Here is a 12,727-nt window from a genome sequence, read left to right as displayed (position 1 = left end):
CAGGAACGGACCCTGGCTTGGGGTGGGGGTGGGGCGTCCCTTGAGGCCAGCTGCCAAGCGGGGAGGCTGTGTCCCCTCTCCAGGGGCCACCAGAGCTTAATCTGGGCACAGAGCAGGGCCACACGGAGAGGAGGGGACAGTGACCTATGCCACACCCAGAATTTCAAGAGCCCCCTCCTCAGGAGTGTTCCCTGCCCCTGTGGGACACCCCGGCTGACAGGCAGACGCCTGCACTGTCCCCACCTGGGGCTCCAGAGAGCGTGCCGCCTTGCACACATGGGCACCGGTGCAGCCCAGGACCCACGTGGCGTGAGCAGAGGCCCGGAGCTTGAGCGCGCAGGGTATCTTCGAGGCCCTCAGGTGGTTTGGGGTGACAGGCCCCTGCACAAGGCGACGTGTGACGAGGGGAGGCTCTGTTCGGGGCACAGCCTGGACCAGGGCCCGCACAGGACAAGGCCTCTCCCCGAGCCCCCTGCAGGACCTTCCGGGGTCTTCTCTCTCCTGGGCAGCTCTGCCTGGCTTCCAGCCAGATGCCCCTGGCAGCCCCTGTGCCCAGGCAGTGGGCAGGGGGAGGGGGCCTCCCTTGGGGCTGGGCCTGGCAGCCTTGGCAAGGGTGGAGGGCTTCTTGGGGCCCCAGCCCTGCTGGCAACCCAGCCCTGCCCAGGCCCCCCTCTGCCCCGTGGGGGACCTCGCTGTCTCTCATCCCCTCTGCCGTGAGCGGAACGTCCCTTAGCACAGGCCTGGCATGCTCCACGAGTTGAGGGGATGGGGGGCCTGGTTGGCTGGCACTGGATGGGAGCGGGGGCAGAGCGTGGCCATGGAGGCTGGGGGTGGGAGGCAGGCCTTCCTAGCCCCCCACCTGGCTCTGGGTTTGTGATGGGAGGCCTGCCCGGACTCCCCGGCCCCTTCCTGCCGCCCGAGCCCCTTAGACGGCTCGCTCAGACAGGCAGGCCTGAGCCTGGGACGGGGTCCCCGGCCAGGGCTGCCCAACCAGCCCTGGCCCAGGGCGATGTGTGGGGGCCCATGGAGCACCCCAGATGGGGAGGGTAGCCTGCTGGGCGCAGGGTGGTCAGACACCCTGGGCAGCCTCTCCCGCTCGCTCTCCCAGCCCCGCCCGCCCTGGGCCGCCCTCCATGCCTGGGATGCCCAGCGCCCCTCCCCCCGTGCAGCCTTCCCCAGGACACACAGGCGGGCACTGTTCAGAGGGCCGGGCAGGCCAACAGAGTGTCTTTTGTGGCTGTGTCTGGGGATGCCACTGGCAGCCTGGGGCGGGGTGGCGGGAGACGGAGGCTGGGCCCGGGTCGGGCCTGTGCGCCGGGCCAGGCAGGGGGAGGGTCCCGTGGACTGAGGTGAGGCTGGAGCATCCGGGAGCTGGAGGGGCCGGCCTCCAGCCCTCGCCCTGTTGTTCTGCAGGGAAACCACCCAGCGCTTTGTCGGCTGGCAGCGACGGGGTGGTTCACCTGCCGCCATGAGGGCCCAGGACTGCTCCTGCCTGGCGGGGGTCCCGTGAGCCCTGAAACCTGGGCCTAGTGTTCTGTCAGCGCTCAGAACAGGGGGCTGTCTCCCTCTCTCCTGGTCCCCTCCTGGCGTGACCAGCTCTCTGAGGTCCCCCATCCCTACCCTGAGGCCACCCTGCCAGCTCTGAGAGGCCATGGGTAGGTTCAGGGCAGAGACTGGCCAGAGGAACAGGAGCAGACACCAGAGCTTCTTGGCAACAGGGCTGCTTGGCCTTGAGAAGGTGATGGGAGAGGCAGGGACCTGAGGGGCTTGGGTGCTAATTGGTCACTGTCCTTGGGAGCCCAAGAAGGGCAGTGAGTGACGGGTGCTGCAGTGACCCAGTCAGGATACGGGAAACCAGGCCCAGATGGGGGCCTGCAGCTTAGGGGAGCCCTTCACCCCGTGAGTGCCCCTGCAGAGGCGTGAGCAGCCTCCGCCCACCCCCGCCCTTCGGTCAGCACCCTGGCAGAGGGCGGACCCCCAAGGAGGCCTGGGTGCCGGTGTGGCGAGGGGGCCGTGAGCCAGCTCCCAGAGCCCAGCACAGAGGCCAGCGGTGCAGGGGCTCCTTCCTCTAGGTGTGCAGCCAAGCTTGCGCTCGCCTGGCCCCCCTCTGAGGCCCTGCCTTGGCTCTTGGCTCTCTGTCCTGGCCACTGGGCTCTCCCTAAATGGTGCCCTCCCCGCAGGCCCTCTCCCAGCCCAGGTCCCTGTCCCACAGCCCCACACGTCCCAGGGAGCTGGCTGTCCTAGCGCGAGCCTCGTCCGAGCGTGCTACGTGGTGCATGTGTGCAGACGCAGCGTGAGCTGCACACGCACGTGTACAAACACATCTCTGCCCCCCCTCCCCCAAGCTCAGTGAGGGTCCCTACCTCCCACCGCCCACTAGCTCAGGCCGGAAGCCTAGTCACCTCCGTGAGCCTGGTCCACCCCCTCCGGCTCCCCCTGCCTGCACCTGCCCCCCACCCCCAGTCAGAGGGATCCCCCAGTGAAAATCAGGCACTGCCCCCACTCACCCCAGGGCCCTGCTGGGGCGCTGTCCCTCCAGGACTCTACCCAGGGTGCTGGGGGGGCCCCCACCCCATCTCAGCTCTGGTCGCCCAGGCCTGGGCTGGCTTTGTCACCCTCCTCGAGGGCTGGATGAGCCGGGCCAGACATGCATGTGCCCCGGCCCAAGGCTCAGAGGGGTCTCTCAGCCATTTAGCCCAGGCCGCATCGGCAGGCATCAGTGGGGCTGGAAGGGTCTCTGCTGCTGGAAAGGGTCTGTGTTCTGCCGGGGGCAGGGCAGAGGGCGGGGTGCGGGCAGGTGGAGGGTGAGGGACCGCTGGCTGGCAGACGCCGGAGCTGTCCGTGCTGACGGCCTGGGCCTCCTGCCCAGCTCTGCCCCGAGAGCAGCCAGAAGAGGCAGGGCCGGCCTCTCGCCAGCAGAGCCCTTCCCAACACCCGGGTGTGGAGCCGTTCAAGTCGGAGGGTATGCCTGGCCCCCTGGTGGCCCCGGTGCTCCTGCTGGGGAGTCCCAGGGCTCCAAGGAACCCTGGGTGAGCAGCCCCTGGGGGGCTCGGCTAGGCCCTCTTCTGGCCCCAGGAACCTGCTGAAGGCTCACCCTGGAGCCTCAGTCCTGGGGGCGTGGTGCCCTGACCCGCTCCTCAGCCCCTCCCCAGGGCAACCCCCCTCCTCCTCGGGGTCCAGGCCAGAAATGTCCCCTCCACAGCCCACAGCCCAGCTGGGGCCTCTCCAGTGTTTCCCGAGCACCCTCCCCCTGCCTCCTTCCTCACCCCCCAGGCAGCCCCTCTGCTGTCACCCTTCTCAGGGACAGTGCTGGATGGGGCACAGTGCTACTTCTCAGCTTCACGGCCACTGCTTGCTCTCTGTGCAGGACACTGGGGGGGGTGCCTCCCCCCCTGACAGGCACTCAAGGAGGAGGGTGGGCTGGTGTCAACGAGGGCCAGCCCGCAGGGGTGCCAGGAGGGCCCCAGGTTGGCCCAGCGCCCACAGGCCCTGGGACAGGATAAGGCCCGGTTCTGACTGTCTTGGGGCAGTGCCAGGCCTCGCAGACGGCAGGGACTTTGTCCAGCAGACCTGGGCTCAGATCCTGGCTCAGGTGCCCAGCAACTTCGAGCCCCCACCAAGGTGACTCCTCCGTGGTCCCCACGTGCCCGTCTGTGCACAGGCACCGGAGCAGGTGCTGTGAGTGCCTGGCACAGGATGGAGCCCAGCACTGGTCCTCTCCCCACCCTGAGTCCTTCCCTCCACACTGGGCCCGGCTGGGGTACCACCCCCGCTCCCAGGCCTGCGAGAGTCCACAGGGTGTCAGAGGCAGCCGTGCTCTCAGCAGCTGCTCACCTCCAGCCTCCTCCAGGCTGTACCCGCTTGTTTTCTGGACGGGAGGGCTGTGGGGTGGGCCTGGCCCGGGCCATCGCAGACTTTGCAGGCCCCTCTGGGGATGGTGCTGGTTTGGGGGTGGTTGGTGGTTGGGGGGATGGGACAGACTGAGGCGGCTGTCATGTGTTGGGGATCAGGGTGGCATTGGGGGGGCACTGACCTTTGTCAGTTTCTACTGGGCTTTGCCGACGTCCACCCGGGATCCTCTGGTGCATCAGGGAGGGCCTGTCCTAGGTCGGGGCCCCGGCTTGGGGGCTGGTGGCCACGTTGCGTCCCAGCCTGGGACCAGGGGAGGGGGTGCTACTGCTGGGCAGGGCTGGGCAAGCAGCCTCCCAGGTCTGGGATTGGCTGTGGGACCCTGGCCCCTGCCTCTCTGTCCCCCGACCTGCGGTGGGCGGCCAGGGAAGGTGGCTCTGCCATGCCCACACCCGAGGGTGATACGAGGGGCTTGCTTCCAGGAGGCAGCGGCCAAGTGCAGAATCTGCTCAGCTCTGCCCTGAGGCTGGCACAAAGACTTTGCAAGTTCCCTCCTGAGGGGACCTGAACAATTGTCACTAAAGGCCCACCCCCCAGGCCCACCCCTGATGATCCAGAGCCCCCACCTCTCTCCCCATGGGATCGCCTCCTTCCCCATCCCTGGGTGACGCTGCAGGCCCGTGCTGACCCTTATGTGGAGAGGGTGAGGCTTCACCCCACCTTACAGATGGGGAGACTGAGGCTGGGCGGCGAGGGGCTTGCCCAAGTGCACACGGCCATGGGGGGCCACCCGCCTCCAGCCAGCGTGGCTTGGTTGGCTCGGAGCCTGAGGCCGCCCGCGCCCAGCTCCCTGCTCTGCCTACAAGGCTGTCAGGAAGGACGCCAGGAGGGGACTGCAGAGCAGTGACCGACCTTGTGTCGCCGGCCAGTCGGGCCCAGGCAGCAAGAAGCAGCAAGTCCCTGTGGGCAGGCGGCCGCCGTATGCGTGGTCAGCAGAGAGGGGGTGTTGGCTCCAGGCCAGGTGGCCCGGGGCGGGGGTGCCCAGCTGCTGCAGGGGCTTTGCGGAGGGTCGGGGAGCTGAGGTTGGAGGCAGAAGGAACTTTCCAGGGTCCACGCGGAGGTGGGGCAGGGCCAGCTTCCCTAGCCCGGGACGGTTCTGCCGCGTCCGTCCTCACGGAGACCCGACCTGCTCCCCGCAGGCGTGAGCAGGCGGCACAGGGCCAGCCCCACTCCTGGAGCAGGACACGTGATCCCGGGGCCTGGGTGGGGGCAGCCTGGGGTTCTCCTCCACCCTCGCCGTGACCCTGCTGAGCTTCGGTTTGCTCATCCTGACAGGAGAGAAGGGTAACGGTGCCACCTGGCCCCGGCGCAAGGAAGGCCCGGCAGGCCAAAGCCGGAGCCCAGGGGCTCCAAGTGGCTCCAGGGACGAGATAGGGAGGTCCAGGGGTCCTCTGAGAGGCTGTGTGACAGGCAGCAGGGCGGAGCGGGGCCAGAGAGGGGATGTCACAGTCACAGCCAGAGACTGAGCTCCACGCCCCCCCCATCCTGAGAACCAGTCTGTTCTGCTGAGAGGCGCGCGGGGGGCGGGGGGAGGCTGGGGGATGGCTGGAATGACCTTTCGCCTCCATTCCTCTGACCTGCTCCCCTCTGGCAGGATTCACAGAGTCTCCCCTGAAAGGTGGGGTGGGAGCGGGGCAAAGTCAGGGGAAGGAAGCTGAACGGAGACCCTGCCAGGGGGTCAGAGAGGCCACAGAGGCCCAGAGGCAGGATGACCTCCGTGGCCATGACGGGGAGGGGCAGACAGGCCCAGAGCCAGTGGAGCCACGCCAGGCTGGGCACAGCCGAGGCCCCTGTGTCCTGGCCTAGCTGCCCACGGCTCCCTGCCCCTGCAGGTGGACGCGCTGGCAGGTGGCAGACAGACAGGTGGGCAGAGCAGGTGCCTGAGAGCGGGGCCAGGCCGGTGTCAGCGGCGCCAAGCCTGGGGTGGGCACTGCCTCCCCAGCGGGGCTCACACGGCCCCTCTCTGCTCCTTCTCTTCCAGCTGCTGCTGGCAGCCGCAGGGGGCCGTCAGGACCCCAGATGTTAGGAGCCTCCAGCGCCCCCTTGGTCTCCTGAAGCCTGCTCCTCCTCCTGCCCTCGCCTGGAGCCCCTGCTCCTCGGCCCCAGCCCGACCCGGCCCCGCTCGCCGCCGGATCCTGGCATGTCAAGGCCTGGCCCGCGCCTGCCTGCCCAGCCCGCGGAACCCCGGCGGCCCCGCGAGCTAGGATGAGGGGCCAGGCCGCCGCCCCGGGCGCCCTCTGGATCCTCGGCGCGCTGCTGCTGCTGCTGCTGCTGCTGCTGGGGTGCCAGACGCGTGCGGCCACGGGGGCTGACGTGGGGCCCGGGGCCACCGAGCCGTGCGCCACACTGGTGCAGGGCAAGTTCTTCGGCTACTTCTCAGCGGCCGCCGTGTTCCCGGCCAACGCCTCGCGCTGCTCCTGGACCCTGCGCAACCCGGACCCGCGCCGCTACACGCTCTACATGAAGGTGGCCAAGGCGCCCGCCTGCAGCGGCCCCGCTCGCGTCCACACCTACCAGTTCGACTCCTTCCTGGAGTCCACGCGCACCTACCTGGGCATGGAGAGCTTCGACGAGGTGCTGAGGCTCTGCGATCCCTCGGCGCCCCTGGCCTTCCTGCAGGCCAGCAAGCAGTTCTTGCAGATGCAGCACCAGCGGCCGCCCCGGGACGCCGACCCCGGGCCCCAGGCCGGGCCTCCCAGCCTCAGCGACGACTTCTCCGTGGAGTACCTGGTCGTGGGCAACCGCAACCCCAGCCGGGCCGCCTGCCAGATGCTGTGCCGCTGGCTGGACGCCTGTCTGGCCGGCAGCCGCAGCTCGCACCCCTGTGGCATCATGCAGACCCCCTGTGCCTGCCTGGGCGGGGACGCCGGTGACCCTGCCTCCGGCTCCCTGGTCCCCCGCGGGGACGTCTGCCTGAGGGACGGCGTGGCTGGTGGCCCTGAGAACTGCCTCACCAGCCTGACCCAGGACCGGGGCGGGGACGGCGCTGCAGGTGAGTGACCGGTGGAGAGAGGCCCTGGGAGTGGCTCTCTGAGCCGAGCGGGGGACATCTGGCCTGTAGGACTGCCCTGGCCCCTGTCCCCTGAGTGCTGTGTTGGGGAAGCCAGGTGCAAAGAGGGAAGGTGTTTGTGGGCTCACGGAGAATGGGTGGCCAGGGGTGCTGGCCCTGCCCCCAGGGCCTGGCGTGGCGCCGGCCCCCAGGAGGTGCTTGCTGAGCACCAGAGAGGGAGGGTCTCATTTTTCCCAGAATCAGGAAGTTTAAGTTCCTGGCTGGACGGAGAAGCCTTCCCTTTTTGCAGCCAAGGACGAACCTAGAACCTAATGGGCCAGCAGGCTGCTGTGGCCTGTGGCCGGGCTTCCTGGGACACAGGAGAAAAAGTGTGCTGAGGGGCTGGTTGGAGATGCGTTTGGGAAATGAGTTTGGTGACTGCGTGTGGCGCGACCGTAGGAATGACCGGGGGGGTGTCAGGCTCCAGGACACGCGCAAAAAGCCCCCCGCTCTCGCCGTCTGGGCGGTCTGGGCGGCGGGGGACGCCCCAAGCTGCCACATGAGAGAAGCAGGCGTGTCCACTACAGGGGGAGGCCTTGGCGGCCAGGCTGCAGGTCACCTGGAGGTCAGGGGGTCACTTGGTCAGGTGGCAGTGTTTGAGATGCTGAGAGCAGTGTCCGTGTCGCTGAGCCCCCCGGGGGTCAGAGGGCAGGGCAGGTGAAGGCGGGGGTGGGAGGGGCTGGGGGAGTCCGGGTGCCTTCGAAGCAGTTTGGCTCCCTGGTAAGACGGGCCCTGCTCGGGAGGGCAGCCTCCGTGGGAAGGGACAGCAGGCGGGCTCCACAGCAGATCACGAGGGGGACCGCGCATGCGCCACGGGGGAGCCCCTGCAGGATGCCCGGGGTTGGCGGGCAGGGGGGCAGGGGGCGGCTCTTCTCAGGCTGTGGAGTGTGACACCGGACAGGCAGCTGAGCCACGTGCCAGGAGTACGGGGCCGGGCTGGGCATTCGTGCCGGCGGGTCACCGTGGGGCCAGGTGACGTGGTCCAGGGCTCTTGGCCTCTTCTGAGCCAGCGAGACGGACGGGTTCCTCAGAATAACATCTTTAAAGGCATAAAACAAGCTACGTGGGGCTACAAAGGAAGCCGGTTCCCCTGGAACATGGTTCTATTCATGGCCCCCGGGCCATGGATCCCAGATTAGAAACCTCGGGAAGCGGTGATTGTAGCTGGAGAGGATCAGGCCGCCGAGGCGGGAGAGAGGCGGGCAGAGCCGGCGGCGGGGCGGTGGCGTCCAGGAAACCTCAGAAAACTCCTTCCTCCCTCAGTTGTGTCGGGGTCCCGGCAGTGGGATGGGAGTTCAGGAGGGCGACCTTCGGGCTGGTCAAGGTCGCCGTGACCTTGGCCTGGGCAGCTCCTGCCATGTGAAGTGGGCGTGGTCCCCGGGGGTGGGGAGGGGGAGGATGGAGCAAAGAGGTGGGTGGGTGGCTGGCTGGGGAGGCGGGAGGACGCAGGAGGACCTGGCGGGTAGTGGCCTGGCTGTGCCCTTGCTCTTCCCTCCCCAGGGGTTCCGGTCCCCCGAGCCTCCGTGTCTTTGCTAGGGAAGTGCTGACTGCTTTGAGGCACTGCTCAGTCACAGCAGACAGACGGCCCCGGGGCCAGGGGCCGCTGGAGGCCAAAGCGCAACAGCCTGTCTCTGTTACCATCTCGGGGCCGGGACCACGCTGGGGAGGTACCCAGGATGGCTGGAGCCATGTAGAGCTTGCGGGAGAAGGGCACGGGGGCGGGGCTGCAGGAGTGGGTTCAGTGGCGGACAGGCTTCCCAGCCGGAGTTGGAGTTGGCATGTTGTCCGGAGAGCTGGAGCTGCCACAGGGGCTTTAAGCAAGACGGAGGCTTCCCCTGGGGCCAGAAATGCCTGTGGGGCTCCGAGGAGGAGGTGGGGGACCCACCAGAGCGGGCAGGCACCCAGGAGCAAGCTGACTGGCCCGGGTGTGAGGAAGAGGGAGGGTCTTGGGTTTGAGCTGATGGACCTGCTGATGCCAAGGATGTGGGCGTGGAGGAAGGAGATGCTAGACCACCCCGGCTTCCTGGCCGGGAGTAAGGACACCAGCTGCGGTGGGGCTGCAGCAGGGGGACCGGGCTGGGGGAAGAGTGACAGGTCGGAGTGGGACTTGTGTGCGAGAGGCCCGCGAGTCGTCTGGGTGGAAACGTCATTCGAGGAGGGCGCGCTGGGACCTGTGCCCCAGGGTAAGACGAGGGCAGGGTCAGACCCCAGCCTGACCCGCTCTCTCGTGCGTCCCTGGCCAGTCTGCTCAGACCCCTCGTCTTTAAAACCAAGAGTCGGAACATCTGTCCTTGCTGGTCAGGGGGCGTGAGAGCTGGGGCGGACGGGTTTCTAAGCAGAAGCGATGCTAATGATGAAATGTCAGTATCTTTGTTATTAGCCAGGGAGGCTGGGGGGCAGAGACGGATTGGAGGGGGACGGGAGGGGTATCAGAGTTGGGGTGGGGTTCCCTGGGCTTGCGCAGAGGGTCTGAGAGTGGGAATGACTGGAGGTGATGCTGGAGGGGTGGGCAGGAGTGTGTGTGTGTGTGTGTGTGTGTTCAGGTGTCCATGTCTACAAGCATACGTGTGTGTGTGCATGTATTTGTATACGTGGCATGTATGTGTGTGTTCACATGTGTGCAGTGCATCAGGCGTGTGTGTGTGTGTGTGTGTGTGTGTGTGTGTGTGTGTGTGTGCGCGCGCGCGCGCTGGCTCTGTGCAGGGTGATTTCAGCAGCTCTGACAAAGTGCAGGTCGAGGCTGTGGCGGGGCTGGTGGCCTCGTGGGAAGACAGCGCAGCGGCTGCAGCAGGACTAGGCTGGGGGCAGAAGGGCCAGGATGTGGCCCCACCACCCAGAGCCAGCTCAGCGCTGTGCCGGTGCCCTGGACTCAGAAGCCCCCGCACCGTGACCTTGGCGGTGGTAACCCAGCTGCTTTCTCGGGCGTCCTTTGTGCTGGAAGCAGCCGCCTCCCAGTGGCCTGGAGGCGGCTCCCCAGAGAGGCATCCGCCGGCGCGGGGCCTTTGCACGGCCATCCCTGCTCAGGATGCTCTCCCCACGGAACCGCAGGGCCCTGTCCTCTAGGGCGCTCAGACGGCGGCCTCCCGCCGGGCCGCCGATGCGCAGTGCTGCTCTCCCCACACGGCATTGCCCGTAAACACGGACGATTCCCGCGTCGTTATCCTCTGTCCCTGCCAGGGTGTACCCACTGCAGGGCGGGGGATGTGCCCTGCTCGCTGACGAAGCCCCGTGTGTGGAACAGTATCTGGCACGCGGTAGGCACTGGATTAATTCGGGTGGAATGAAACAGAGATGTGAAAGCAGTGGCCAGAGCCACACAGCTTGTGAGGGGGAGACAGAGCGCAGAGCCACGTCTGGGCCAGCTGGCGGAGCTTCTCCTGCAAGAGCTGCTGAGAGGGAGGGAGTGTGTGTGTGTGTGTGTGTGTGCGCGCGCGCGCGCGCGCAGGGTGAAGTGGCACACAGACCAGAGAGGCCCAGCAGTCATTCAGAAGACACACAGCTGAGCAAGGCAGATGTCAGACCCAGATCTTCCCCACCGAGCCCCTGCCCAGGGAGCTTCGCCCCCTCTCGCTGGCCCGGGCGGCTGGGTCAGGTGTGACCCCACCATCCTCGGCCCAAGAGGGCTGTGCGCCCAGCGGGAGCGAGCAGGAGGCCCAGGCCAGCCAGTGGCCCATTTTCAGCTCTGCCCCCACCTGGCCTGTCCAAATGCCACATGGCCACGTCACGCGTCTGACCGGCAAGCCTTCCTCAGGCCAGAGCAACTGTCCCTGTCCCCGTCGTCCCTGCCCCCACCTGGCTGCCCCTCTGTGGCTGCCTGGCCCTGCTGTCCCTCCCTCTCCCCTCCCAAAGTCTCCCCGTGCCTTCCTGCCTCTGGTGAGATGGGGCCATTTCTCTCAAGGGTTGTTTTAAATATTCATGTTTTAATTAAAGAATTTTATTGCAGAAGCGACATGTAGGATAATGAAAAAGCGGCATCCTGGGGGCTGAGGGTCGAGCGCGCACGCGTGCATGTGTGTGTGTGTGTGTGTGTGTGTGTGTGTGTGTGTACATGTTCCTGTGTGTGCACACGTGTGCCCCCCCACGTGCCTGCACGGGTGGGAGGTGGGGGCTGGGCTGGAGCCTGAGCGTGTTCGAGGGGTGTTCGAGGCTGTGATGCTGGGCCGCGGGGCTGTGACCTGCCTAAGGCCACACAGCCTAGGAGGGGCTCATTGCCCCCGCTGGCCTCCAGGCCTGTCACCACTCAGCTGGGGTGCTCTCCGTCTGACACACCCCCCCGCAAAGGCTTTGGAGTCTTCCCAACCCAGAGCCCACAGCTTCCCTTGGGAGAATGCTCCAGAGCCCCCCTCCCCCCTCACAGGCCTGCAGGGCAAGGAGAGAGGCTGCCCTTGGCATGCACAGGGAGGAGCAGCGGGGAACCCCAGCGGAGGGCGTGTCTCTGGAGCTTGGGTTGGGGGGTGCAGGGTAGGGCCCGCCTCCTAGGACTAGGTATACCAGCCGCTCCTTTGCACAAGGGCCAATTTAGAAAAATCTGGAAATCGGGGTTTCCGGCTCCATGGTAGACAGCTCCCATTCCAGACAGAACTAGCAGGACGTGACCCCCAGGAAAATGGTGAGCACACAGCCCATCGCCCATCAGGGAATTCTCACCAGAGGCCAGCGCTTACCCGACACCCACCTGGCAGCCGGGGAGGCTGAGAGTTATGGCCCTGCGGGGTCCTGCTTCCCAGAAAGATGGCAGGAGTGGCAAGAGTGGCTGTCGGTTGGACAGCCAGGGCCGGGGGAGGGGGGACACCCGTGCAAGCGGGCGGAGCCAGGAGGGGACCCAGGCCTCCAGGCTGATAAGGCGCCTCCCTCTCAGGGTGGATGCACCTGCCTGAGGAGGAAAAGCAGCATCGAGAAAGTGAACAGCCCTGCAGATGGGGCCAAGGCGCCAGCTCGCCGAGCCCCACTTTCCTTTCTGTGACATGGGGACAAGACAGTCAGGACCTGCTCCCAGGGTCTTTCTGAAACTAAAGGACAGGGCTTGGGAAGTGGCCCCATGGGCAGTGGGCGTGGCTCTCGGCCGCATCCTGTGATCTGACCGCCCCTGCTGCAGCTGGGCTGGTGGGTCCTGGGTCCTGATACTGGGAACTGTAGGCCTGGGTGAGGGAGGGGCCAAGGCTGGTCCCCTGGGGCGGGGGCCGGGGGCCTGGGCTTGGGTTAGGCAGGGGCTTCAGGGAGCTGTCCGTCCCTGCCGGGGCTCAGAGTCGGGAGGCGCCCCTCAGTGTGGGGAACCCCGCGGCGGGACGGGGGCGGGCCCACCGCTCGGCGCTGCCGCACCTGCTGGACTGGGGAGACCTCTGCTGGAGGAGACGGGAAGTGCGCCGCTCCCCTCCTCCAAAGGGGACCCAGGCGGGGGAGGCCCAGCAGGAAGAGGGCACCTCCAGGCGACATCCTAGGCGACTGGGGGCGCAGGAACCAGGGAGGCCGCAGTCTCCGGGCAGGGGCGCCAGGGCGGGAAGGAGGCGCGGAGCACCCGCACCATGTGCTCTCTCTTGGGGTGGCCGAGGCTGCCTGGCGGCCATTAATTGGCTCTATTCATCCTTTAATGAGATGGAAATGAGGCTTCCAGACAGAGGGGGCATTGAGCCCAGGAAGAAAGGCGGCTTCTTTCCGGGCCTGGAGGGGCAGCCCGCCCCCCAGCCTTGCCCACTCCTCTGCTGCCCCCTCAGAGGCCATCCAGCCCAGGAGCACCATGGTCACCCAGCACAGGGTGGCCTGAGGTCCCCA

At 67.2% G+C, this 12,727-nt stretch overlaps 1 protein-coding gene across 2 annotated transcripts in view; it reads left to right on the top strand.

The window, feature by feature from the left end:
• ADGRB1 (adhesion G protein-coupled receptor B1) overlaps positions 1-12,727 on the top strand; it is a 76,580-nt gene that overhangs the window by 6,250 nt on the left and 57,603 nt on the right. For both annotated transcript variants that reach the window (XM_085020992.1, XM_085020991.1), the window contains exon 2: positions 5,891-6,901. In XM_085020992.1, the coding sequence (XP_084877118.1) occupies positions 6,115-6,901 (787 nt within the window). In that variant the 5' untranslated portion in view covers positions 5,891-6,114. The remainder of the gene's footprint in view (positions 1-5,890; positions 6,902-12,727) is intronic.

The sequence above is a fragment of the Sus scrofa genome, chromosome 4, assembly GCF_054392235.1.
Source record: "Sus scrofa isolate SSC_HxYL_T2T_F1_AM1 chromosome 4, Sscrofa_HxYL_maternal_Yorkshire_Landrace_v2.0, whole genome shotgun sequence".
In the NCBI taxonomy this organism is placed as follows: Eukaryota; Metazoa; Chordata; class Mammalia; order Artiodactyla; family Suidae; genus Sus; species Sus scrofa.
This window is presented reverse-complemented; position numbering and strand designations above follow the sequence as displayed.